This window comes from Anomaloglossus baeobatrachus, chromosome 3 (assembly GCF_048569485.1).
Source record: "Anomaloglossus baeobatrachus isolate aAnoBae1 chromosome 3, aAnoBae1.hap1, whole genome shotgun sequence".
In the NCBI taxonomy this organism is placed as follows: Eukaryota; Metazoa; Chordata; class Amphibia; order Anura; family Aromobatidae; genus Anomaloglossus; species Anomaloglossus baeobatrachus.
Window position 1 is genome coordinate 266477590 of NC_134355.1, and position 27689 is coordinate 266505278.

The 27689-nt window shown below is 53.8% G+C and overlaps 1 protein-coding gene across 2 annotated transcripts in view; it reads right to left on the minus strand.

The window, feature by feature from the left end:
• Positions 1-27689, minus strand: part of CCDC28A (coiled-coil domain containing 28A) — an 86524-nt gene that overhangs the window by 33417 nt on the left and 25418 nt on the right. The window contains exons 2-3 of one of the 2 annotated variants that reach the window (XM_075339825.1): positions 24718-24872; positions 24462-24648 (exon numbers count right to left, since the gene is read on the minus strand). In XM_075339825.1, coding sequence (XP_075195940.1) covers positions 24462-24619 — 158 coding nt within the window. In that variant the 5' untranslated portion in view covers positions 24620-24648; positions 24718-24872. The remainder of the gene's footprint in view (positions 1-24461; positions 24649-24717; positions 24873-27689) is intronic. The other variant, XM_075339824.1, reaches the window with a different exon arrangement.

The following is a 27689-nucleotide window of genomic DNA, read 5'->3' on the forward strand; positions in this document are numbered from 1 at the left end:
TGCTAGTGTCTCACTGAGGTGCTGGCTCCCATCATTCAGTGAAGGGACTGCAAGTGTCTCTCACTGAGGTGCTGGCTCCCATCATTCAGTGAAGGGACTGCAAGTGTCTCACTGAGGTGCTGGCTCCCATCATTCAGTGAAGGGACTGCTAGTGTCTCTCACTGGGGTGCTGGCTCCCATCATTCAGTGAAGGGACTGCAAGTGTCTCACTGAGGTGCTGGCTCCCATCATTCAGTGAAGGGACTGCTAGTGTCTCTCACTGGGGTGCTGGCTCCCATCATTCAGTGAAGGGACTGCTAGTGTCTCTCACTGAGGTGCTAGCTCCCATCATTCAGTGAAGGGACTGCTAGTGTCTCTCACTTAGGTGCTGGCTCCCATCATTCAGTGAAGGGACTGCAAGTGTCTCTCACTGAGGTGCTGGCTCCCATCATTCAGTGAAGGGACTGTAAGTCTCTCACTGAGGTGCTGGCTCCCATCATTCAGTGAAGGGACTGCAAGTGTCTCACTGAGGTGCTGGCTCCCATCATTCAGTGAAGGGACTGCAAGTGTCTCTCACTGAGGTGCTGGCTCCCATCATTCAGTGAAGGGACTGCTAGTGTCTCTCACTGGGGTGCTGGCTCCCATCATTCAGTGAAGGGACTGCTAGTGTCTCTCACTGAGGTGCTAGCTCCCATCATTCAGTGAAGGGACTGCTAGTGTCTCTCACTGAGGTGCTGGCTCCCATCATTCAGTGAAGGGACTGCTAGTGTCTCACTGAGGTGCTGGCTCCCATCATTCAGTGAAGGGACTGCTAGTGTCTCACTGAGGTGCTGGCTCCCATCATTCAGTGAAGGGACTGCAAGTGTCTCTCACTGAGGTGCTGGCTCCCATCATTCAGTGAAGGGACTGCAAGTGTCTCACTGAGGTGCTGGCTCCCATCATTCAGTGAAGGGACTGCAAGTGTCTCTCACTGAGGTGCTGGCTCCCATCATTCAGTGAAGGGACTGCTAGTGTCTCACTGAGGTGCTGGCTCCCATCATTCAGTGAAGGGACTGCAAGTGTCTCACTGAGGTGCTGGCTCCCATCATTCAGTGAAGGGACTGCAAGTGTCTCACTGAGGTGCTGGCTCCCATCATTCAGTGAAGGGACTGCAAGTGTCTCTCACTGAGGTGCTGGCTCCCATCATTCAGTGAAGGGACTGCTAGTGTCTCACTGGGGTGCTGGCTCCCATCATTCAGTGAAGGGACTGCAAGTGTCTCTCACTGAGGTGCTGGCTCCCATCATTCAGTGAAGGGACTGCAAGTGTCTCACTGAGGTGCTGGCTCCCATCATTCAGTGAAGGGACTGCAAGTGTCTCTCACTGAGGTGCTGGCTCCCATCATTCAGTGAAGGGACTGCTAGTGTCTCTCACTGGGGTGCTGGCTCCCATCATTCAGTGAAGGGACTGCAAGTGTCTCACTGAGGTGCTGGCTCCCATCATTCAGTGAAGGGACTGCTAGTGTCTCTCACTGGGGTGCTGGCTCCCATCATTCAGTGAAGGGACTGCTAGTGTCTCTCACTGAGGTGCTAGCTCCCATCATTCAGTGAAGGGACTGCTAGTGTCTCTCACTGAGGTGCTGGCTCCCATCATTCAGTGAAGGGACTGCAAGTGTCTCTCACTGAGGTGCTGGCTCCCATCATTCAGTGAAGGGACTGTAAGTCTCTCACTGAGGTGCTGGCTCCCATCATTCAGTGAAGGGACTGCAAGTGTCTCACTGAGGTGCTGGCTCCCATCATTCAGTGAAAGGACTGTAAGTCTCTCACTGAGGTGCTGGCTCCCATCATTCAGTGAAGGGACTGCAAGTGTCTCACTGGGGTGCTGGCTCCCATCATTCAGTGAAGGGACTGCAAGTGTCTCTCACTGGGGTGCTGGCTCCCATCATTCAGTGAAGGGACTGAAAGTGTCTCACTGAGGTGCTGGCTCCCATCATTCAGTGAAGGGACTGCAAGTGTCTCACTGGGGTGCTGGCTCCCATCATTCAGTGAAGGGACTGCTAGTGTCTCACTGAGGTGCTGGCTCCCATCATTCAGTGAAGGGACTGCAAGTGTCTCTCACTGAGGTGCTGGCTCCCATCATTCAGTGAAGGGACTGTAAGTCTCTCACTGAGGTGCTGGCTCCCATTATTCAGTGAAGGGACTGCTAGTGTCTCACTGAGGTGCTGGCTCCCATCATTCAGTGAAGGGACTGCAAGTGTCTCTCAGTGAGGTGCTGGCTCCCATCATTCAGTGAAGGGACTGTAAGTCTCTCACTGAGGTGCTGGCTCCCATCATTCAGTGAAGGGACTGCAAGTGTCTCACTGAGGTGCTGGCTCCCATCATTCAGTGAAAGGACTGTAAGTCTCTCACTGAGGTGCTGGCTCCCATCATTCAGTGAAGGGACTGCAAGTGTCTCACTGGGGTGCTGGCTCCCATCATTCAGTGAAGGGACTGCAAGTGTCTCTCACTGGGGTGCTGGCTCCCATCATTCAGTGAAGGGACTGAAAGTGTCTCACTGAGGTGCTGGCTCCCATCATTCAGTGAAGGGACTGCAAGTGTCTCTCACCGAGGTGCTGGCTCCCATCATTCAGTGAAGGGACTGCTAGTGTCTCTCACTGGGGTGCTGGCTCCCATCATTCAGTGAAGGGACTGCTAGTGTCTCTCACTGAGGTGCTGGCTCCCATCATTCAGTGAAGGGACTGCTAGTGTCTCTCACTGGGGTGCTGGCTCCCATCATTCAGAGAAGGGACTGCAAGTGTCTCTCACTGGGGTGCTGGCTCCCATCATTCAGTGAAGGGACTGCAAGTGTCTCTCACTGAGGTGCTGGCTCCCATCATTTAGTGAAGGGACTGCAAGTGTCTCTCACTGAGGTGCTAGCTCCCATCATTCAGTGAAGGGACTGCAAGTGTCTCTCACTGGGGTGCTAGCTCCCATCATTCAGTGAAGGGACTGCAAGTGTCTCACTGAGGTGCTGGCTCCCATCATTCAGTGAAGGGACTGCAAGTGTCTCTCACTGGGGTGCTGGCTCCCATCATTCAGTGAAGGGACTGCAAGTGTCTCTCACTGGGGTGCTAGCTCCCATCATTCAGTGAAGGGACTGCAAGTGTCTCACTGAGGTGCTGGCTCCCATCATTCAGTGAAGGGACTGCAAGTGTCTCTCACTGGGGTGCTGGCTCCCATCATTCAGTGAAGGGACTGCAAGTCTCTCACTGAGGTGCTGGCTCCCATCATTCAGTGAAGGGACTGCAAGTGTCTCTCACTAGGGTGCTGGCTCCCATCATTCAGTGAAGGAACTGCAAGTGTCTCACTGAGGTGCTGGCTCCCATCATTCAGTGAAGGGACTGCAAGTGTCTCACTGAGGTGCTGGCTCCCATCATTCAGTGAAGGGACTGCAAGTGTCTCTCACTGGGGTGCTGGCTCCCATCATTCAGTGAAGGGACTGCTAGTGTCTCTCACTGGGGTGCTGGCTCCCATCATTCAGTGAAGGGACTGCAAGTGTCTCACTGAGGTGCTGGCTCCCATCATTCAGTGAAGGGACTGCTAGTGTCTCTCACTGGGGTGCTGGCTCCCATCATTCAGTGAAGGGACTGCAAGTGTCTCTCACTGAGGTGCTGGCTCCCATCATTCAGTGAAGGGACTGCTAGTGTCTCTCACTGGGGTGCTGGCTCCCATCATTCAGTGAAGGGACTGCAAGTGTCTCTCACTGGGGTGCTGGCTCCCATCATTCAGTGAAGGGACTGCAAGTGTCTCTCACTGGGGTGCTAGCTCCCATCATTCAGTGAAGGGACTGCAAGTGTCTCACTGAGGTGCTGGCTCCCATCATTCAGTGAAGGGACTGCTAGTGTCTCACTGAGGTGCTGGCTCCCATCATTCAGTGAAGGGACTGCAAGTGTCTCTCACTGAGGTGCTGGCTCCCATCATTCAGTGAAGGGACTGCAAGTGTCTCACTGAGGTGCTGGCTCCCATCATTCAGTGAAAGGACTGTAAGTCTCTCACTGAGGTGCTGGCTCCCATCATTCAGTGAAGGGACTGCAAGTGTCTCACTGGGGTGCTGGCTCCCATCATTCAGTGAAGGGACTGCAAGTGTCTCTCACTGGGGTGCTGGCTCCCATCATTCAGTGAAGGGACTGAAAGTGTCTCACTGAGGTGCTGGCTCCCATCATTCAGTGAAGGGACTGCAAGTGTCTCTCACCGAGGTGCTGGCTCCCATCATTCAGTGAAGGGACTGCTAGTGTCTCTCACTGGGGTGCTGGCTCCCATCATTCAGTGAAGGGACTGCAAGTGTCTCTCACTGAGGTGCTGGCTCCCATCATTCAGTGAAGGGACTGCTAGTGTCTCTCACTGGGGTGCTGGCTCCCATCATTCAGTGAAGGGACTGCAAGTGTCTCTCACTGGGGTGCTGGCTCCCATCATTCAGTGAAGGGACTGCAAGTGTCTCTCACTGAGGTGCTGGCTCCCATCATTTAGTGAAGGGACTGCAAGTGTCTCTCACTGAGGTGCTAGCTCCCATCATTCAGTGAAGGGACTGCAAGTGTCTCTCACTGGGGTGCTAGCTCCCATCATTCAGTGAAGGGACTGCAAGTGTCTCACTGAGGTGCTGGCTCCCATCATTCAGTGAAGGGACTGCAAGTGTCTCTCACTGGGGTGCTGGCTCCCATCATTCAGTGAAGGGACTGCAAGTGTCTCTCACTGGGGTGCTAGCTCCCATCATTCAGTGAAGGGACTGCAAGTGTCTCACTGAGGTGCTGGCTCCGATCATTCAGTGAAGGGACTGCAAGTGTCTCTCACTGGGGTGCTGGCTCCCATCATTCAGTGAAGGGACTGCAAGTCTCTCACTGAGGTGCTGGCTCCCATCATTCAGTGAAGGGACTGCAAGTGTCTCTCACTGGGGTGCTGGCTCCCATCATTCAGTGAAGGAACTGCAAGTGTCTCACTGAGGTGCTGGCTCCCATCATTCAGTGAAGTGACTGCAAGTGTCTCTCACTGGGGTGCTGGCTCCCATCATTCAGTGAAGGGACTGCAAGTGTCTCTCACTGGGGTGCTGGCTCCCATCATTCAGTGAAGGGACTGCAAGTGTCTCTCACTGAGGTGCTGGCTCCCATCATTCAGTGAAGGGACTGCTAGTGTCTCTCACTGGGGTGCTGGCTCCCATCATTCAGTGAAGGGACTGCAAGTGTCTCACTGAGGTGCTGGCTCCCATCATTCAGTGAAGGGACTGCTAGTGTCTCTCACTGGGGTGCTGGCTCCCATCATTCAGTGAAGGGACTGCAAGTGTCTCTCACTGAGGTGCTGGCTCCCATCATTCAGTGAAGGGACTGCTAGTGTCTCTCACTGGGGTGCTGGCTCCCATCATTCAGTGAAGGGACTGCAAGTGTCTCTCACTGGGGTGCTGGCTCCCATCATTCAGTGAAGGGACTGCAAGTGTCTCTCACTGAGGTGCTGGCTCCCATCATTTAGTGAAGGGACTGCAAGTGTCTCTCACTGAGGTGCTAGCTCCCATCATTCAGTGAAGGGACTGCAAGTGTCTCACTGAGGTGCTGGCTCCCATCATTCAGTGAAGGGACTGCAAGTGTCTCTCACTGAGGTGCTGGCTCCCATCATTCAGTGAAGGGACTGCAAGTGTCTCTCACTGGGGTGCTGGCTCCCATCATTCAGTGAAGGGACTGCAAGTCTCTCACTGAGGTGCTGGCTCCCATCATTCAGTGAAGGGACTGCAAGTGTCTCTCACTGGGGTGCTGGCTCCCATCATTCAGTGAAGGGACTGCAAGTGTCTCACACTGGGGTGCTGGCTCCTATCATTCAGTGAAGGAACTGCAAGTGTCTCACTGAGGTGCTGGCTCCCATCATTCAGTGAAGGGACTGCAAGTGTCTCACTGAGGTGCTGGCTCCCATCATTCAGTGAAGGGACTGCAAGTGTCTCACTGAGGTGCTAGCTCCCATCATTCAGTGAAGGGACTGCAAGTTTCTCTCACTGGGGTGCTGGCTCCCATCATTCAGTGAAGGGACTGCAAGTGTCTCTCACTGAGGTGCTGGCTCCCATCATTTAGTGAAGGGACTGCAAGTGTCTCTCACTGAGGTGCTAGCTCCCATCATTCAGTGAAGGGACTGCAAGTGTCTCTCACTGGGGTGCTAGCTCCCATCATTCAGTGAAGGGACTGCAAGTGTCTCACTGAGGTGCTGGCTCCCATCATTCAGTGAAGGGACTGCAAGTGTCTCTCACTGGGGTGCTGGCTCCCATCATTCAGTGAAGGGACTGCAAGTCTCTCACTGAGGTGCTGGCTCCCATCATTCAGTGAAGGGACTGCAAGTGTCTCTCACTGGGGTGCTGGCTCCCATCATTCAGTGAAGGGACTGCAAGTGTCTCACACTGGGGTGCTGGCTCCCATCATTCAGTGAAGGGACTGCAAGTGTCTCTCACTGGGGTGCTGGCTCCCATCATTCAGTGAAGGGACTGCAAGTGTCTCTCACTGAGGTGCTGGCTCCCATCATTCAGTGAAGGGACTGCAAGTGTCTCACTGAGGTGCTAGCTCCCATCATTCAGTAAAGGGACTGCAAGTTTCTCTCACTGGGGTGCTGGCTCCCATCATTCAGTGAAGGGACTGCAAGTGTCTCTCACTGAGGTGCTGGCTCCCATCATTTAGTGAAGGGACTGCAAGTGTCTCTCACTGAGGTGCTAGCTCCCATCATTCAGTGAAGGGACTGCAAGTGTCTCTCACTGGGGTGCTAGCTCCCATCATTCAGTGAAGGGACTGCAAGTGTCTCTCACTGAGGTGCTGGCTCCCATCATTCAGTGAAGGGACTGCTAGTGTCTCTTACTGGGGTGCTGGCTCCCATCATTCAGTGAAGGGACTGCAAGTGTCTCACTGAGGTGCTGGCTCCCATCATTCAGTGAAGGGACTGCTAGTGTCTCTCACTGGGGTGCTGGCTCCCATCATTCAGTGAAGGGACTGCAAGTGTCTCTCACTGGGGTGCTGGCTCCCATCATTCAGTGAAGGGACTGCAAGTGTCTCTCACTGAGGTGCTGGCTCCCATCATTCAGTGAAGGGACTGCAAGTGTCTCTCACTGAGGTGCTGGCTCCCATCATTCAGTGAAGGGACTGCAAGTGTCTCTCACTGGGGTGCTGGCTCCCATCATTCAGTGAAGGGACTGCAAGTGTCTCTCACTGGGGTGCTGGCTCCCATCATTCAGTGAAGGAACTGGAAGTGTCTCTCACTGGGGTGCTGGCTCCCATCATTCAGTGAAGGGACTGCAAGTGTCTCACTGAGGTGCTGGCTCCCATCATTCAGTGAAGGGACTGCAAGTGTCTCTCACTGAGGTGCTGGCTCCCATCATTCAGTGAAGGGACTGCTAGTGTCTCTCACTGGGGTGCTGGCTCCCATCATTCAGTGAAGGGACTGCTAGTGTCTCTCACTGAGGTGCTAGCTCCCATCATTCAGTGAAGGGACTGCTAGTGTCTCTCACTGAGGTGCTGGCTCCCATCATTCAGTGAAGGGACTGCTAGTGTCTCACTGAGGTGCTGGCTCCCATCATTCAGTGAAGGGACTGCAAGTGTCTCTCACTGAGGTGCTGGCTCCCATCATTCAGTGAAGGGACTGCAAGTGTCTCACTGAGGTGCTGGCTCCCATCATTCAGTGAAGGGACTGCAAGTGTCTCTCACTGAGGTGCTGGCTCCCATCATTCAGTGAAGGGACTGCAAGTGTCTCACTGAGGTGCTGGCTCCCATCATTCAGTGAAGGGACTGCAAGTGTCTCTCACTGAGGTGCTGGCTCCCATCATTCAGTGAAGGGACTGCTAGTGTCTCTCACTGGGGTGCTGGCTCCCATCATTCAGTGAAGGGACTGCAAGTGTCTCACTGAGGTGCTGGCTCCCATCATTCAGTGAAGGGACTGCTAGTGTCTCTCACTGGGGTGCTGGCTCCCATCATTCAGTGAAGGGACTGCTAGTGTCTCTCACTGAGGTGCTAGCTCCCATCATTCAGTGAAGGGACTGCTAGTGTCTCTCACTGAGATGCTGGCTCCCATTATTCAGTGAAGGGACTGCAAGTGTCTCTCACTGAGGTGCTGGCTCCCATCATTCAGTGAAGGGACTGCAAGTCTCTCACTGAGGTGCTGGCTCCCATCATTCAGTGAAGGGACTGCAAGTGTCTCTCACTGGGGTGCTGGCTCCCATCATTCAGTGAAGGGACTGCAAGTGTCTCTCACTGGGGTGCTGGCTCCTATCATTCAGTGAAGGAACTGCAAGTGTCTCACTGAGGTGCTGGCTCCCATCATTCAGTGAAGGGACTGCAAGTGTCTCACTGAGGTGCTGGCTCCCATCATTCAGTGAAGGGACTGCAAGTGTCTCTCACTGAGGTGCTGGCTCCCATCATTCAGTGAAGGGACTGCTAGTGTCTCTCACTGGGGTGCTGGCTCCCATCATTCAGTGAAGGGACTGCAAGTGTCTCTCACTGGGGTGCTGGCTCCCATCATTCAGTGAAGGGACTGCAAGTGTCTCTCACTGAGGTGCTGGCTCCCATCATTTAGTGAAGGGACTGCAAGTGTCTCTCACTGGGGTGCTGGCTCCCATCATTCAGTGAAGGGACTGCAAGTGTCTCTCACTGGGGTGCTGGCTCCCATCATTCAGTGAAGGGACTGCAAGTGTCTCTCACTGAGGTGCTGGCTCCCATCATTCAGTGAAGGGACTGCAAGTGTCTCACTGGGGTGCTGGCTCCCATCATTCAGTGAAGGGACTGCAAGTGTCTCTCACCGAGGTGCTGGCTCCCATCATTCAGTGAAGGGACTGCAAGTGTCTCTCACCGAGGTGCTGGCTCCCATCATTCAGTGAAGGGACTGCAAGTGTCTCTCACTGAGGTGCTGGCTCCCATCATTCAGTGAAGGGACTGCAAGTGTCTCTCACTGGGGTGCTGGCTCCCATCATTCAGTGAAGGGACTGCAAGTGTCTCTCACTGGGGTGCTGGCTCCTATCATTCAGTGAAGGAACTGCAAGTGTCTCACTGAGGTGCTGGCTCCCATCATTCAGTGAAGGGACTGCAAGTGTCTCTCACTGGGGTGCTGGCTCCCATCATTCAGTGAAGGGACTGCAAGTGTCTCTCACTGAGGTGCTGGCTCCCATCATTTAGTGAAGGGACTGCAAGTGTCTCTCACTGGGGTGCTGGCTCCCATCATTCAGTGAAGGGACTGCAAGTGTCTCTCACTGGGGTGCTAGCTCCCATCATTCAGTGAAGGGACTGCAAGTGTCTCTCACTGGGGTGCTAGCTCCCATCATTCAGTGAAGGGACTGCAAGTGTCTCACTGAGGTGCTGGCTCCCATCATTCAGTGAAGGGACTGCAAGTGTCTCTCACTGGGGTGCTGGCTCCCATCATTCAGTGAAGGGACTGCAAGTCTCTCACTGAGGTGCTGGCTCCCATCATTCAGTGAAGGGACTGCAAGTGTCTCTCACTGGGGTGCTGGCTCCCATCATTCAGTGAAGGAACTGCAAGTGTCTCACTGAGGTGCTGGCTCCCATCATTCAGTGAAGGGACTGCAAGTGTCTCACTGAGGTGCTGGCTCCCATCATTCAGTGAAGGGACTGCTAGTGTCTCTCACTGGGGTGCTGGCTCCCATCATTCAGTGAAGGGACTGCAAGTGTCTCTCACTGAGGTGCTGGCTCCCATCATTCAGTGAAGGGACTGCTAGTGTCTCTCACTGGGGTGCTGGCTCCCATCATTCAGTGAAGGGACTGCTAGTGTCTCTCACTGGGGTGCTGGCTCCCATCATTCAGTGAAGGGACTGCAAGTGTCTCACTGAGGTGCTGGCTCCCATCATTCAGTGAAGGGACTGCTAGTGTCTCTCACTGGGGTGCTGGCTCCCATCATTCAGTGAAGGGACTGCAAGTGTCTCTCACTGAGGTGCTGGCTCCCATCATTCAGTGAAGGGACTGCTAGTGTCTCTCACTGGGGTGCTGGCTCCCATCATTCAGTGAAGGGACTGCAAGTGTCTCTCACTGGGGTGCTGGCTCCCATCATTCAGTGAAGGGACTGCTAGTGTCTCTCACTGAGGTGCTGGCTCCCATCATTCAGTGAAGGGACTGCTAGTGTCTCTCACTGAGGTGCTGGCTCCCATCATTCAGTGAAGGGACTGCTAGTGTCTCACTGAGGTGCTGGCTCCCATCATTCAGTGAAGGGACTGCAAGTGTCTCACTGAGGTGCTGGCTCCCATCATTCAGTGAAGGGACTGCAAGTGTCTCTCACTGAGGTGCTGGCTCCCATCATTCAGTGAAGGGACTGCTAGTGTCTCACTGAGGTGCTGGCTCCCATCATTCAGTGAAGGGACTGCTAGTGTCTCTCACTGGGGTGCTGGCTCCCATCATTCAGTGAAGGGACTGCAAGTGTCTCACTGAGGTGCTGGCTCCCATCATTCAGTGAAGGGACTGCTAGTGTCTCTCACTGGGGTGCTGGCTCCCATCATTCAGTGAAGGGACTGCTAGTGTCTCTCACTGAGGTGCTAGCTCCCATCATTCAGTGAAGGGACTGCTAGTGTCTCTCACTGAGGTGCTGGCTCCCATTATTCAGTGAAGGGACTGCTAGTGTCTCACTGAGGTGCTGGCTCCCATCATTCAGTGAAGGGACTGCAAGTGTCTCTCACTGAGGTGCTGGCTCCCATCATTCAGTGAAGGGACTGCAAGTGTCTCACTGAGGTGCTGGCTCCCATCATTCAGTGAAAGGACTGTAAGTCTCTCACTGAGGTGCTGGCTCCCATCATTCAGTGAAGGGACTGCAAGTGTCTCACTGGGGTGCTGGCTCCCATCATTCAGTGAAGGGACTGCAAGTGTCTCTCACCGAGGTGCTGGCTCCCATCATTCAGTGAAGGGACTGCTAGTGTCTCTCACTGGGGTGCTGGCTCCCATCATTCAGTGAAGGGACTGCAAGTGTCTCTCACCGAGGTGCTGGCTCCCATCATTCAGTGAAGGGACTGCTAGTGTCTCTCACTGAGGTGCTGGCTCCCATCATTCAGTGAAGGGACTGCAAGTGTCTATCACTGAGGTGCTCGCTCCCATCATTCAGTGAAGGGACTGCTAGTGTCTCTCACTGGGGTGCTGGCTCCCATCATTCAGTGAAGGGACTGCAAGTGTCTCTCACTGAGGTGCTGGCTCCCATCATTTAGTGAAGGGACTGCAAGTGTCTCTCACTGAGGTGCTAGCTCCCATCATTCAGTGAAGGGACTGCAAGTGTCTCTCACTGGGGTGCTAGCTCCCATCATTCAGTGAAGGAACTGCAAGTGTCTCACTGAGGTGCTGGCTCCCATCATTCAGTGAAGGGACTGCAAGTGTCTCACTGAGGTGCTGGCTCCCATCATTCAGTGAAGGGACTGCAAGTGTCTCTCACTGGGGTGCTGGCTCCCATCATTCAGTGAAGGGACTGCAAGTGTCTCTCACTGGGGTGCTGGCTCCCATCATTCAGTGAAGGGACTGCAAGTGTCTCTCACTGAGGTGCTGGCTCCCATCATTCAGTGTTCAGTGAAGGGACTGCTAGTGTCTCTCACTGGGGTGCTGGCTCCCATCATTCAGTGAAGGGACTGCAAGTGTCTCACTGAGGTGCTGGCTCCCATCATTCAGTGAAGGGACTGCTAGTGTCTCTCACTGGGGTGCTGGCTCCCATCATTCAGTGAAGGGACTGCAAGTGTCTCTCACTGAGGTGCTGGCTCCCATCATTCAGTGAAGGGACTGCTAGTGTCTCTCACTGGGGTGCTGGCTCCCATCATTCAGTGAAGGGACTGCAAGTGTCTCTCACTGGGGTGCTGGCTCCCATCATTCAGTGAAGGGACTGCAAGTGTCTCTCACTGAGGTGCTAGCTCCCATCATTCAGTGAAGGGACTGCAAGTGTCTCTCACTGGGGTGCTAGCTCCCATCATTCAGTGAAGGGACTGCAAGTGTCTCACTGAGGTGCTGGCTCCCATCATTCAGTGAAGGGACTGCAAGTGTCTCTCACTGAGGTGCTGGCTCCCATCATTCAGTGAAGGGACTGCAAGTGTCTCTCACTGGGGTGCTGGCTCCCATCATTCAGTGAAGGGACTGCAAGTCTCTCACTGAGGTGCTGGCTCCCATCATTCAGTGAAGGGACTGCAAGTGTCTCTCACTGGGGTGCTGGCTCCCATCATTCAGTGAAGGGACTGCAAGTGTCTCTCACTGGGGTGCTAGCTCCCATCATTCAGTGAAGGGACTGCAAGTGTCTCTCACTGGGGTGCTAGCTCCCATCATTCAGTGAAGGGACTGCAAGTGTCTCACTGAGGTGCTGGCTCCCATCATTCAGTGAAGGGACTGCAAGTGTCTCTCACTGGGGTGCTGGCTCCCATCATTCAGTGAAGGGACTGCAAGTCTCTCACTGAGGTGCTGGCTCCCATCATTCAGTGAAGGGACTGCAAGTGTCTCTCACTGGGGTGCTGGCTCCCATCATTCAGTGAAGGAACTGCAAGTGTCTCACTGAGGTGCTGGCTCCCATCATTCAGTGAAGGGACTGCAAGTGTCTCACTGAGGTGCTGGCTCCCATCATTCAGTGAAGGGACTGCTAGTGTCTCTCACTGGGGTGCTGGCTCCCATCATTCAGTGAAGGGACTGCAAGTGTCTCTCACTGAGGTGCTGGCTCCCATCATTCAGTGAAGGGACTGCTAGTGTCTCTCACTGGGGTGCTGGCTCCCATCATTCAGTGAAGGGACTGCTAGTGTCTCTCACTGGGGTGCTGGCTCCCATCATTCAGTGAAGGGACTGCAAGTGTCTCACTGAGGTGCTGGCTCCCATCATTCAGTGAAGGGACTGCTAGTGTCTCTCACTGGGGTGCTGGCTCCCATCATTCAGTGAAGGGACTGCAAGTGTCTCTCACTGAGGTGCTGGCTCCCATCATTCAGTGAAGGGACTGCTAGTGTCTCTCACTGGGGTGCTGGCTCCCATCATTCAGTGAAGGGACTGCAAGTGTCTCTCACTGGGGTGCTGGCTCCCATCATTCAGTGAAGGGACTGCTAGTGTCTCTCACTGAGGTGCTGGCTCCCATCATTCAGTGAAGGGACTGCTAGTGTCTCTCACTGAGGTGCTGGCTCCCATCATTCAGTGAAGGGACTGCTAGTGTCTCACTGAGGTGCTGGCTCCCATCATTCAGTGAAGGGACTGCAAGTGTCTCACTGAGGTGCTGGCTCCCATCATTCAGTGAAGGGACTGCAAGTGTCTCTCACTGAGGTGCTGGCTCCCATCATTCAGTGAAGGGACTGCTAGTGTCTCACTGAGGTGCTGGCTCCCATCATTCAGTGAAGGGACTGCTAGTGTCTCTCACTGGGGTGCTGGCTCCCATCATTCAGTGAAGGGACTGCAAGTGTCTCACTGAGGTGCTGGCTCCCATCATTCAGTGAAGGGACTGCTAGTGTCTCTCACTGGGGTGCTGGCTCCCATCATTCAGTGAAGGGACTGCTAGTGTCTCTCACTGAGGTGCTAGCTCCCATCATTCAGTGAAGGGACTGCTAGTGTCTCTCACTGAGGTGCTGGCTCCCATTATTCAGTGAAGGGACTGCTAGTGTCTCACTGAGGTGCTGGCTCCCATCATTCAGTGAAGGGACTGCAAGTGTCTCTCACTGAGGTGCTGGCTCCCATCATTCAGTGAAGGGACTGCAAGTGTCTCACTGAGGTGCTGGCTCCCATCATTCAGTGAAAGGACTGTAAGTCTCTCACTGAGGTGCTGGCTCCCATCATTCAGTGAAGGGACTGCAAGTGTCTCACTGGGGTGCTGGCTCCCATCATTCAGTGAAGGGACTGCAAGTGTCTCTCACCGAGGTGCTGGCTCCCATCATTCAGTGAAGGGACTGCTAGTGTCTCTCACTGGGGTGCTGGCTCCCATCATTCAGTGAAGGGACTGCAAGTGTCTCTCACCGAGGTGCTGGCTCCCATCATTCAGTGAAGGGACTGCTAGTGTCTCTCACTGAGGTGCTGGCTCCCATCATTCAGTGAAGGGACTGCAAGTGTCTATCACTGAGGTGCTCGCTCCCATCATTCAGTGAAGGGACTGCTAGTGTCTCTCACTGGGGTGCTGGCTCCCATCATTCAGTGAAGGGACTGCAAGTGTCTCTCACTGAGGTGCTGGCTCCCATCATTTAGTGAAGGGACTGCAAGTGTCTCTCACTGAGGTGCTAGCTCCCATCATTCAGTGAAGGGACTGCAAGTGTCTCTCACTGGGGTGCTAGCTCCCATCATTCAGTGAAGGAACTGCAAGTGTCTCACTGAGGTGCTGGCTCCCATCATTCAGTGAAGGGACTGCAAGTGTCTCACTGAGGTGCTGGCTCCCATCATTCAGTGAAGGGACTGCAAGTGTCTCTCACTGGGGTGCTGGCTCCCATCATTCAGTGAAGGGACTGCAAGTGTCTCTCACTGGGGTGCTGGCTCCCATCATTCAGTGAAGGGACTGCAAGTGTCTCTCACTGAGGTGCTGGCTCCCATCATTCAGTGTTCAGTGAAGGGACTGCTAGTGTCTCTCACTGGGGTGCTGGCTCCCATCATTCAGTGAAGGGACTGCAAGTGTCTCACTGAGGTGCTGGCTCCCATCATTCAGTGAAGGGACTGCTAGTGTCTCTCACTGGGGTGCTGGCTCCCATCATTCAGTGAAGGGACTGCAAGTGTCTCTCACTGAGGTGCTGGCTCCCATCATTCAGTGAAGGGACTGCTAGTGTCTCTCACTGGGGTGCTGGCTCCCATCATTCAGTGAAGGGACTGCAAGTGTCTCTCACTGGGGTGCTGGCTCCCATCATTCAGTGAAGGGACTGCAAGTGTCTCTCACTGAGGTGCTAGCTCCCATCATTCAGTGAAGGGACTGCAAGTGTCTCTCACTGGGGTGCTAGCTCCCATCATTCAGTGAAGGGACTGCAAGTGTCTCACTGAGGTGCTGGCTCCCATCATTCAGTGAAGGGACTGCAAGTGTCTCTCACTGAGGTGCTGGCTCCCATCATTCAGTGAAGGGACTGCAAGTGTCTCTCACTGGGGTGCTGGCTCCCATCATTCAGTGAAGGGACTGCAAGTCTCTCACTGAGGTGCTGGCTCCCATCATTCAGTGAAGGGACTGCAAGTGTCTCTCACTGGGGTGCTGGCTCCCATCATTCAGTGAAGGGACTGCAAGTGTCTCTCACTGGGGTGCTGGCTCCTATCATTCAGTGAAGGAACTGCAATTGTCTCACTGAGGTGCTGGCTCCCATCATTCAGTGAAAGGACTGCAAGTGTCTCACTGAGGTGCTGGCTCCCATCATTCAGTGAAGGGACTGCAAGTGTCTCTCACTGGGGTGCTGGCTCCCATCATTCAGTGAAGGGACTGCAAGTGTCTCACTGAGGTGCTGGCTCCCATCATTCAGTGAAGGGACTGCAAGTGTCTCTCACTGAGGTGCTGGCTCCCATCATTCAGTGAAGGGACTGCTAGTGTCTCTCACTGGGGTGCTGGCTCCCATCATTCAGTGAAGGGACTGCAAGTGTCTCTCACTGAGGTGCTGGCTCCCATCATTCAGTGAAGGGACTGCTAGTGTCTCACTGAGGTGCTGGCTCCCATCATTCAGTGAAGGGACTGCAAGTGTCTCTCACTGAGGTGCTGGCTCCCATCATTTAGTGAATGGACTGCAAGTGTCTCTCACTGGGGTGCTGGCTCCTATCATTCAGTGAAGGAACTGCAAGTGTCTCACTGAGGTGCTGGCTCCCATCATTCAGTGAAGGGACTGCAAGTGTCTCACTGAGGTGCTGGCTCCCATCATTCAGTGAAGGGACTGCAAGTGTCTCTCACTGAGGTGCTAGCTCCCATCATTCAGTGAAGGGACTGCAAGTGTCTCTCACTGAGGTGCTGGCTCCCATTATTTAGTGAAGGGACTGCAAGTGTCTCTCACTGGGGTGCTGGCTCCCATCATTCAGTGAAGGGACTGCAAGTGTCTCTCACTGAGGTGCTGGCTCCCATCATTCAGTGAAGGGACTGCTAGTGTCTCACTGAGGTGCTGGCTCCCATCATTCAGTGAAGGGACTGCAAGTGTCTCACTGAGGTGCTGGCTCCCATCATTCAGTGAAGGGACTGCAAGTGTCTCTCACTGAGGTGCTGGCTCCCATCATTCAGTGAAGGGACTGCTAGTGTCTCACTGAGGTGCTGGCTCCCATCATTCAGTGAAGGGACTGCTAGTGTCTCTCACTGGGGTGCTGGCTCCCATCATTCAGTGAAGGGACTGCAAGTGTCTCACTGAGGTGCTGGCTCCCATCATTCAGTGAAGGGACTGCTAGTGTCTCTCACTGGGGTGCTGGCTCCCATCATTCAGTGAAGGGACTGCTAGTGTCTCTCACTGAGGTGCTAGCTCCCATCATTCAGTGAAGGGACTGCTAGTGTCTCTCACTGAGGTGCTGGCTCCCATTATTCAGTGAAGGGACTGCTAGTGTCTCACTGAGGTGCTGGCTCCCATCATTCAGTGAAGGGACTGCAAGTGTCTCTCACTGAGGTGCTGGCTCCCATCATTCAGTGAAGGGACTGCAAGTGTCTCACTGAGGTGCTGGCTCCCATCATTCAGTGAAAGGACTGTAAGTCTCTCACTGAGGTGCTGGCTCCCATCATTCAGTGAAGGGACTGCAAGTGTCTCACTGGGGTGCTGGCTCCCATCATTCAGTGAAGGGACTGCAAGTGTCTCTCACCGAGGTGCTGGCTCCCATCATTCAGTGAAGGGACTGCTAGTGTCTCTCACTGGGGTGCTGGCTCCCATCATTCAGTGAAGGGACTGCAAGTGTCTCTCACCGAGGTGCTGGCTCCCATCATTCAGTGAAGGGACTGCTAGTGTCTCTCACTGAGGTGCTGGCTCCCATCATTCAGTGAAGGGACTGCAAGTGTCTATCACTGAGGTGCTCGCTCCCATCATTCAGTGAAGGGACTGCTAGTGTCTCTCACTGGGGTGCTGGCTCCCATCATTCAGTGAAGGGACTGCAAGTGTCTCTCACTGAGGTGCTGGCTCCCATCATTTAGTGAAGGGACTGCAAGTGTCTCTCACTGAGGTGCTAGCTCCCATCATTCAGTGAAGGGACTGCAAGTGTCTCTCACTGGGGTGCTAGCTCCCATCATTCAGTGAAGGAACTGCAAGTGTCTCACTGAGGTGCTGGCTCCCATCATTCAGTGAAGGGACTGCAAGTGTCTCACTGAGGTGCTGGCTCCCATCATTCAGTGAAGGGACTGCAAGTGTCTCTCACTGGGGTGCTGGCTCCCATCATTCAGTGAAGGGACTGCAAGTGTCTCTCACTGGGGTGCTGGCTCCCATCATTCAGTGAAGGGACTGCAAGTGTCTCTCACTGAGGTGCTGGCTCCCATCATTCAGTGTTCAGTGAAGGGACTGCTAGTGTCTCTCACTGGGGTGCTGGCTCCCATCATTCAGTGAAGGGACTGCAAGTGTCTCACTGAGGTGCTGGCTCCCATCATTCAGTGAAGGGACTGCTAGTGTCTCTCACTGGGGTGCTGGCTCCCATCATTCAGTGAAGGGACTGCAAGTGTCTCTCACTGAGGTGCTGGCTCCCATCATTCAGTGAAGGGACTGCTAGTGTCTCTCACTGGGGTGCTGGCTCCCATCATTCAGTGAAGGGACTGCAAGTGTCTCTCACTGGGGTGCTGGCTCCCATCATTCAGTGAAGGGACTGCAAGTGTCTCTCACTGAGGTGCTAGCTCCCATCATTCAGTGAAGGGACTGCAAGTGTCTCTCACTGGGGTGCTAGCTCCCATCATTCAGTGAAGGGACTGCAAGTGTCTCACTGAGGTGCTGGCTCCCATCATTCAGTGAAGGGACTGCAAGTGTCTCTCACTGAGGTGCTGGCTCCCATCATTCAGTGAAGGGACTGCAAGTGTCTCTCACTGGGGTGCTGGCTCCCATCATTCAGTGAAGGGACTGCAAGTCTCTCACTGAGGTGCTGGCTCCCATCATTCAGTGAAGGGACTGCAAGTGTCTCTCACTGGGGTGCTGGCTCCCATCATTCAGTGAAGGGACTGCAAGTGTCTCTCACTGGGGTGCTGGCTCCTATCATTCAGTGAAGGAACTGCAATTGTCTCACTGAGGTGCTGGCTCCCATCATTCAGTGAAAGGACTGCAAGTGTCTCACTGAGGTGCTGGCTCCCATCATTCAGTGAAGGGACTGCAAGTGTCTCTCACTGGGGTGCTGGCTCCCATCATTCAGTGAAGGGACTGCAAGTGTCTCACTGAGGTGCTGGCTCCCATCATTCAGTGAAGGGACTGCAAGTGTCTCTCACTGAGGTGCTGGCTCCCATCATTCAGTGAAGGGACTGCTAGTGTCTCTCACTGGGGTGCTGGCTCCCATCATTCAGTGAAGGGACTGCAAGTGTCTCTCACTGAGGTGCTGGCTCCCATCATTCAGTGAAGGGACTGCTAGTGTCTCACTGAGGTGCTGGCTCCCATCATTCAGTGAAGGGACTGCAAGTGTCTCTCACTGAGGTGCTGGCTCCCATCATTTAGTGAATGGACTGCAAGTGTCTCTCACTGGGGTGCTGGCTCCTATCATTCAGTGAAGGAACTGCAAGTGTCTCACTGAGGTGCTGGCTCCCATCATTCAGTGAAGGGACTGCAAGTGTCTCACTGAGGTGCTGGCTCCCATCATTCAGTGAAGGGACTGCAAGTGTCTCTCACTGAGGTGCTAGCTCCCATCATTCAGTGAAGGGACTGCAAGTGTCTCTCACTGAGGTGCTGGCTCCCATTATTTAGTGAAGGGACTGCAAGTGTCTCTCACTGGGGTGCTGGCTCCCATCATTCAGTGAAGGGACTGCAAGTGTCTCTCACTGAGGTGCTGGCTCCCATCATTCAGTGAAGGGACTGCAAGTGTCTCTCACTGAGGTGCTGGCTCCCATCATTCAGTGAAGGGACTGCTAGTGTCTCTCACTGGGGTGCTGGCTCCCATCATTCAGTGAAGCGACTGCAAGTCTCTCACTGAGGTGCTGGCTCCCATCATTCAGTGAAGGGACTGCAAGTGTCTCTCACTGAGGTGCTGGCTCCCATCATTCAGTGAAGGGACTGCTAGTGTCTCTCACTGGGGTGCTAGCTCCCATCATTCAGTGAAGGGACTGCAAGTGTCTCTCACTGGGGTGCTGGCTCCCATCATTCAGTGAAGGGACTGCAAGTGTCTCACTGAGGTGCTGGCTCCCATCATTCAGTGAAGGGACTGCAAGTGTCTCACTGAGGTGCTGGCTCCCATCATTCAGTGAAGGGACTGCAAGTGTCTCACTGAGGTGCTGGCTCCCATCATTCAGTGAAGGGACTGCAAGTGTCTCTCACTGGGGTGCTGGCTCCCATCATTCAGTGAAGGGACTGCAAGTGTCTCTCACTGAGGTGCTGGCTCCCATCATTCAGTGAAGGGACTGCTAGTGTCTCTCACTGGGGTGCTTGCTCCCATCATTCAGTGAAGGGACTGCAAGTGTCTCTCACTGAGGTGCTAGCTCCCATCATTCAGTGAAGGGACTGCAAGTGTCTCTCACTGAGGTGCTGGCTCCCATTATTTAGTGAAGGGACTGCAAGTGTCTCTCACTGGGGTGCTGGCTCCCATCATTCAGTGAAGGGACTGCAAGTGTCTCTCACTGAGGTGCTGGCTCCCATCATTCAGTGAAGGGACTGCAAGTGTCTCTCACTGAGGTGCTAGCTCCCATCATTCAGTGAAGGGACTGCAAGTGTCTCTCACTGAGGTGCTGGCTCCCATCATTCAGTGAAGGGACTGCAAGTGTCTCTCACTGAGGTGCTGGCTCCCATCATTCAGTGAAGGGACTGCAAGTGTCTCTCACTGGGGTGCTGGCTCCCATCATTCAGTGAAGGGACTGCAAGTGTCTCTCACTGAGGTGCTGGCTCCCATCATTCAGTGAAGGGACTGCTAGTGTCTCTCACTGGGGTGCTGGCTCCCATCATTCAGTGAAGGGACTGCAAGTGTCTCACTGGGGTGCTGGCTCCCATCATTCAGTGAAGGGACTGCAAGTGTCTCTCACCGAGGTGCTGGCTCCCATCATTCAGTGAAGGGACTGCTAGTGTCTCTCACTGGGGTGCTGGCTCCCATCATTCAGTGAAGGGACTGCAAGTGTCTCTCACTGAGGTGCTGGCTCCCATCATTCAGTGAAGGGACTGCTAGTGTCTCTCACTGGGGTGCTGGCTCCCATCATTCAGTGAAGGGACTGCAAGTGTCTCTCACTGGGGTGCTGGCTCCCATCATTCAGTGAAGGGACTGCAAGTGTCTCTCACTGAGGTGCTGGCTCCCATCATTTAGTGAAGGGACTGCAAGTGTCTCTCACTGAGGTGCTAGCTCCCATCATTCAGTGAAGGGACTGCAAGTGTCTCTCACTGGGGTGCTAGCTCCCATCATTCAGTGAAGGGACTGCAAGTGTCTCACTGAGGTGCTGGCTCCCATCATTCAGTGAAGGGACTGCAAGTGTCTCTCACTGGGGTGCTGGCTCCCATCATTCAGTGAAGGGACTGCAAGTGTCTCTCACTGGGGTGCTAGCTCCCATCATTCAGTGAAGGGACTGCAAGTGTCTCACTGAGGTGCTGGCTCCCATCATTCAGTGAAGGGACTGCAAGTGTCTCACTGGGGTGCTGGCTCCCATCATTCAGTGAAGGGACTGCAAGTCTCTCACTGAGGTGCTGGCTCCCATCATTCAGTGAAGGGACTGCAAGTGTCTCACTGAGGTGCTGGCTCCCATCATTCAGTGAAGAGACTGCAAGCGTCTCTCACTGGGGTGCTGGCTCCCATCATTCAGTGAAGGGACTGCAAGTGTCTCTCACTGGGGTGCTGGCTCCCATCATTCAGTGAAGGGACTGCAAGTGTCTCTCACTGAGGTGCTGGCTCCCATCATTCAGTGTTCAGTGAAGGGACTGCTAGTGTCTCTCACTGGGGTGCTGGCTCCCATCATTCAGTGAAGGGACTGCAAGTGTCTCACGGAGGTGCTGGCTCCCATCATTCAGTGAAGGGACTGCTAGTGTCTCTCACTGGGGTGCTGGCTCCCATCATTCAGTGAAGGGACTGCAAGTGTCTCTCACTGAGGTGCTGGCTCCCATCATTCAGTGAAGGGACTGCTAGTGTCTCTCACTGGGGTGCTAGCTCCCATCATTCAGTGAAGGGACTGCAAGTGTCTCACTGAGGTGCTGGCTCCCATCATTCAGTGAAGGGACTGCAAGTGTCTCACTGGGGTGCTGGCTCCCATCATTCAGTGAAGGGACTGCAAGTGTCTCTCACTGAGGTGCTAGCTCCCATCATTCAGTGAAGGGACTGCAAGTGTCTCTCACTGGGGTGCTAGCTCCCATCATTCAGTGAAGGGACTGCAAGTGTCTCACTGAGGTGCTGGCTCCCATCATTCAGTGAAGGGACTGCAAGTGTCTCTCACTGAGGTGCTGGCTCCCATCATTCAGTGAAGGGACTGCAAGTGTCTCACTGAGGTGCTGGCTCCCATCATTCAGTGAAGGGACTGCAAGTGTCTCTCACTGAGGTGCTGGCTCCCATCATTCAGTGAAGGGACTGCAAGTCTCTCACTGAGGTGCTGGCTCCCATCATTCAGTGAAGGGACTGCAAGTGTCTCTCACTGGGGTGCTGGCTCCCATCATTCAGTGAAGGGACTGCAAGTGTCTCTCACTGGGGTGCTGGCTCCCATCATTCAGTGAAGGGACTGCTAGTGTCTCTCACTGGGGTGCTGGCTCCCATCATTCAGTGAAGGGACTGCAAGTGTCTCACTGAGGTGCTGGCTCCCATCATTCAGTGAAGGGACTGCAAGTGTCTCTCACTGAGGTGCTGGCTCCCATCATTCAGTGAAGGGACTGCAAGTGTCTCACTGAGGTGCTGGCTCCCATCATTCAGTGAAGGGACTGCAAGTGTCTCACTGGGGTGCTGGCTCCCATCATTCAGTGAAGGGACTGCAAGTGTCTCTCACTGGGGTGCTGGCTCCCATCATTCAGTGAAGGGACTGCAAGTGTCTCTCACTGAGGTGCTAGCTCCCATCATTCAGTGAAGGGACTGCAAGTGTCTCTCACTGGGGTGCTAGCTCCCATCATTCAGTGAAGGGACTGCAAGTGTCTCACTGAGGTGCTGGCTCCCATCATTCAGTGAAGGGACTGCAAGTGTCTCTCACTGAGGTGCTGGCTCCCATCATTCAGTGAAGGGACTGCAAGTGTCTCACTGAGGTGCTGGCTCCCATCATTCAGTGAAGGGACTGCAAGTGTCTCTCACTGAGGTGCTGGCTCCCATCATTCAGTGAAGGGACTGCAAGTCTCTCACTGAGGTGCTGGCTCCCATCATTCAGTGAAGGGACTGCAAGTGTCTCTCACTGGGGTGCTGGCTCCCATCATTCAGTGAAGGGACTGCAAGTGTCTCTCACTGGGGTGCTGGCTCCCATCATTCAGTGAAGGGACTGCTAGTGTCTCTCACTGGGGTGCTGGCTCCCATCATTCAGTGAAGGGACTGCAAGTGTCTCACTGAGGTGCTGGCTCCCATCATTCAGTGAAGGGACTGCAAGTGTCTCTCACTGAGGTGCTGGCTCCCATCATTCAGTGAAGGGACTGCAAGTGTCTCACTGAGGTGCTGGCTCCCATCATTCAGTGAAGGGACTGCAAGTCTCTCACTGAGGTGCTGGCTCCCATCATTCAGTGAAGGGACTGCAAGTGTCTCTCACTGGGGTGCTGGCTCCCATCATTCAGTGAAGGGACTGCAAGTGTCTCTCACTGGGGTGCTGGCTCCCATCATTCAGTGAAGGGACTGCTAGTGTCTCTCACTGGGGTGCTGGCTCCCATCATTCAGTGAAGGGACTGCAAGTGTCTCACTGAGGTGCTGGCTCCCATCATTCAGTGAAGGGACTGCTAGTGTCTCTCACTGGGGTGCTGGCTCCCATCATTCAGTGAAGGGACTGCAAGTGTCTCTCACTGAGGTGCTGGCTCCCATCATTCAGTGAAGGGACTGCTAGTGTCTCTCACTGGGGTGCTGGCTCCCATCATTCAGTGAAGGGACTGCAAGTGTCTCTCACTGGGGTGCTGGCTCCCATCATTCAGTGAAGGGACTGCAAGTGTCTCTCACTGAGGTGCTAGCTCCCATCATTCAGTGAAGGGACTGCAAGTGTCTCTCACTGGGGTGCTAGCTCCCATCATTCAGTGAAGGGACTGCAAGTGTCTCACTGAGGTGCTGGCTCCCATCATTCAGTGAAGGGACTGCAAGTGTCTCTCACTGAGGTGCTGGCTCCCATCATTCAGTGAAGGGACTGCAAGTGTCTCACTGAGGTGCTGGCTCCCATCATTCAGTGAAGGGACTGCAAGTCTCTCACTGAGGTGCTGGCTCCCATCATTCAGTGAAGGGACTGCAAGTGTCTCTCACTGGGGTGCTGGCTCCCATCATTCAGTGAAGGGACTGCAAGTGTCTCTCACTGAGGTGCTGGCTCCCATCATTCAGTGAAGGGACTGCAAGTGTCTCACTGGGGTGCTGGCTCCCATCATTCAGTGAAGGGAGTCAGCTTAAGCGGGCTTTACACGCTACGATTTTGCTACAGCGATCTCGTTGGGGTCACGGATTTTGTGACGCACATCCGGCCGCTGTAGCGATGTTGTAGCGTGTGACTCCTAGGAGCGATTTTGGATCGTTGCAAAAACGTCCAAAATCGCTCCTCGTTGACATGGGGGTCCACTCCCAATTATCGCTGCTGTCGCAGGGGCGAAGTTGATCCTCGTCCCTGCGGCTGCACACATCACTCCGTGTGACGCCGCAGGAACGAGGATCATCTCCTTACCTGCCTCCGGCCACAATGCGGAAGGAAGGAGATGGGCGGGATGTTACGTCCCACTCATCTCCGCCCCTCCGCTTACATTGGGCGGCCGCTTAGTGACGTCAAACGGACCGCCCCCTTAGAAAGGAGGCGGTTCGCCGGTTACAGCGACGTCGAAGGACAGGTAAGTATGTGTGGCGGGGGTGTGCGATTTTGTGCGCGACAGGCAGCGATATGCCCGTTGCGCACAAACGATGGGGGCGGGTGTCATCCTAGCGATATCGGGCAGGATATCGCAGCATGTAAAGCCACCCTTAGTGTTGGATAGTTCACGAGCGATACTCTGCCAAGCACCGAGTGCACCTAGAGCATTCCAATGCTTGATCGTGTATAGAGCAGTGCCGAGCACGCTCGCTGATCATTACCAGTAATTCATTCTGCTGGCAGCTATGAAAAATACAGGCTGTAGAAGACAAATGGTCTGGGATTTGTAAGGAAACTTCCTGCATGTATTCAAGGAGCCAATAAAACAAAAAAATTCCCAAAAAAGGTGTTCATATTCTTGAAAAGGATCCCTTCAGGCAAAACAAATGCATTGTGGCAAGCTTACTATTAGGCCTACTTTAACATGCAATTCCCACGCCTGAATATGTAAAGTGGCTCTGCACTATGCGTGGTTTCAGAATGTGTCTTAGGTTGGCCAGTTACAGCGGATCTTGTGTACCAGAACTCACACTCACCTTTTCAGCTTTGGTTTTTGCCCGGCGGGTTGCGGTACAACATTTGAGAAGCCGGTGCTCCTGCTGAGCGGCACGTTGTTTTTCTTAGAATTCACTAGAGGTGGAGGGTGACTAGTGGAGGACTTGGGACTCCTCCTTTTCATCTTCCTCTCATCCATTGAGACAAAGCTTCCTTCCTAGCCTCCTTCTGCAATGAGGTAAGGGGTTAACATACTTTTAACAATTATTCTCGTATAGTAGAAAAGCTAACGTTTACCTTTTACAAATGGAATTTATTTTGAGCTCTGAGCCACATTGACGTCTCACTTTCGCTAACCATAATGCAATGTAACAACCCTCCATTCATTCCTGTTGGCGGTCTCTACACTCCTCAACACCGATATTGTAACACCAAGGAACAGTCATGGAGTTCTGGAAATCAATGAATGCACGATCATGTTATCAAATGGTGTAAAGACGGAAACATTTTCAAAACACCTAGATTTATTTAGTGTCGAGTATGGCCAGGCCAGTAGATTATATTGTCTGGCATTGTGTTGAAAGACAGCTCTTGGGAGACTTTGGAGAAATGGCCGTATGACTGGTTCCATCACCAAATCAATGTGATACTGAGCTGTTAGCTAACCTGGAATGAATAGTAGACAGGTTCGGTTACCATACATTATGCCAGTCCACACCATAAGCCCAGGAGTAGGACCCGTGTGACATTCCCTTGTGAAGACATAGCCATGACAATGCCCACGTTATCTCGTCAGATTGCAAGTGAAGTTCTTCATCACAAGCAAAGCATAAAAGGTATCAAAGTGTCTATACCAAGCATAAGAAGACATTTGCAGGGCATTGGGCCATGACACAGATCCATCTGCAGGTGTTCCAATGACCTTTATTCAACCGCTCTCAAAAGGATATCATGATGCAGGACTAGATAGCACTTGAGGCTAGAATAGAGGCCTATCCTCTTTAGCGATGGCTCACACTTTTAATATGGACACAATGATACCTCAAGATTATTCTGGAGGTCACGTGGTCAAGACCATGAAGAGGCCTTTACAAAAGGAGTGTGGAAATGTCCCAGGAGCCATTTTTAACACAAAAATGCCAGGTCGCATGCTGTTTGTGCTTTCATCAGCAGATGGCGTGGCCTAAACGTTTCACCATGGCCTGCTGCTTCTCTGGACTTGTATCAGTTACATCTGGGACCTCATTGGTCGGCAACTACAAAGGGATCTACACTGATAGGAGTAAAGGTGTGTAGGTGTGAATATTTCTGTGTGATGCTCATACTTGATACTGAATAAGCAGGAGGTTTTCACAGTTTTGATCAATTACACATCATTAAGGGTACTTTCACACTTGCGTTGTTTTTCTTCCGTTACAATCCGCCCTTTTGGAAAACAGCGGAATCCGTTAACAGATTCCACTGTTTCCCATAGACTTGTATGGATGACGGATTGTACCAAAAAGGACCTGCGTTGTACGCTGGGCGACGCTCCATTGCTTCCGCCCAGCGGGAGGAACGCAGCATGTAACGTTGTTTTGAGCAGCGGAATCCTCTGGATTTCACTGCGCATGCTCTTTTTTTTTTTTTAAAATCACAAACTTTATTTTGGCTTGCGGTGGCCGAACGTTCAGCTGAGCGCCCGCCCGCCGGCATACCCGGGCGCCGGCAAGTGACAGCGATCAGCTCAGCGCCCGCCGGCATGCCTGGGCGCCGGCAAGTGACAGCGCTCAGCTCAGCGCCCGCCGGCATGCCTGGGCGCCGGCAAGTGACAGCGCTCAGCTCAGCGCCCGCCGGCATGCCTGGGCGCCGGCAAGTGACAGCGCTCAGCTCAGCGCCCGCCGGCATGCCCGGGCGCCGGCAAGTGACAGCGCTCAGCTGAGCGCCCGCCGGCATGCCCGGGCGCCGGCAAGTGACAGCGCTCAGCTGAGCGCCCGCCGGCATGCCCGGGCGCCGGCAAGTGACAGCGCTCAGCTAAACGCCCGCCGGCATGCCCGGGCGCCGGCAAGTGACAGCGATCAGCTGATCACCCGGCTGCAGGGAGCGATCAGCTGATCACCCGGCGGCCGGCTACTGGGAGCGATCAGCTGATCACCCGGCGGCCGGCTACTGGGAGCGATCAGCTGATCGTTCACAATAGTCTGCCGCCGGTAAAACTGTAAAAAAAAAAAATCAAAACGGATTCCGTTGTTTTGCAGCATCTGTTGCATCCGTCACACAACGCAATGCAACGGATACCATTCAACGCAAGTGTGAAACTAGCCTAACATGTCCATCCATCCTGTGATATCCAGAACTCCCCATTTCTTCTTGGTGTAATATAGGGATTCTGTCATCACGTTGAGCACCAGCACCGCCCCCTGATGACTATTCGGTTGATTGCTGTGGTAGAAGCTATGGGATGGCGCTGGTGTCACCCTGCGTACAGCAGCTCAGAATTAGCACACTTATTAACACAGGCATCTATCAGATGATAAAAAACAAGTCAGAATAGTGTACACCAGCAGCACACGTTCCCCACACACCGAGCAGAATACAGTGTACACCAGCAGCACACACTCCCTACACCAAGCAGAATATAGTGTACACCAGCAGCACACGCTCCAAACACACCGAGCAGAATATAGTGTACACCAGCAGCACACGCTCCCCACACACCGTGCATAATACAGTGTACACCAGCAGCACACACTCCCCACAGAATACAGTGTACACCCGCAGCACACGCTCCCCACACACCGAGCAGAATACAGTGTACACCCGCAGCACACGCTCCCCACACACCGAGCAGAATACAGTGTACACCAGCAGCACACGCTCCAAACACACCGAGCAGAATATAGTGTACACCAGCAGCACACGATCCAAACACACCGAGCAGAATATAGTGTACACCAGCAGCACACGCTCCCCACACACCGTGCATAATACAGTGTACACCCGCAGCACACGCTCCCCACACACCGTGCATAATACAGTGTACACCAGCAGCACACACTCCCCACAGAATACAGTGTACACCCGCAGCACACGCTCCCCACACACCGAGCAGAATACAGTGTACAACCGCAGCACACACTCCCCACACACCGAGCAGAATACAGTGTACAACCGCAGCACACGCTCCCCACAGAATACAGTGTACACTCGCAGCACACGCTCCCCACACACCAAGCAGAATACAGTGTACATCCGCAGCACACACTCCCTACACAACGAGCAGAATACAG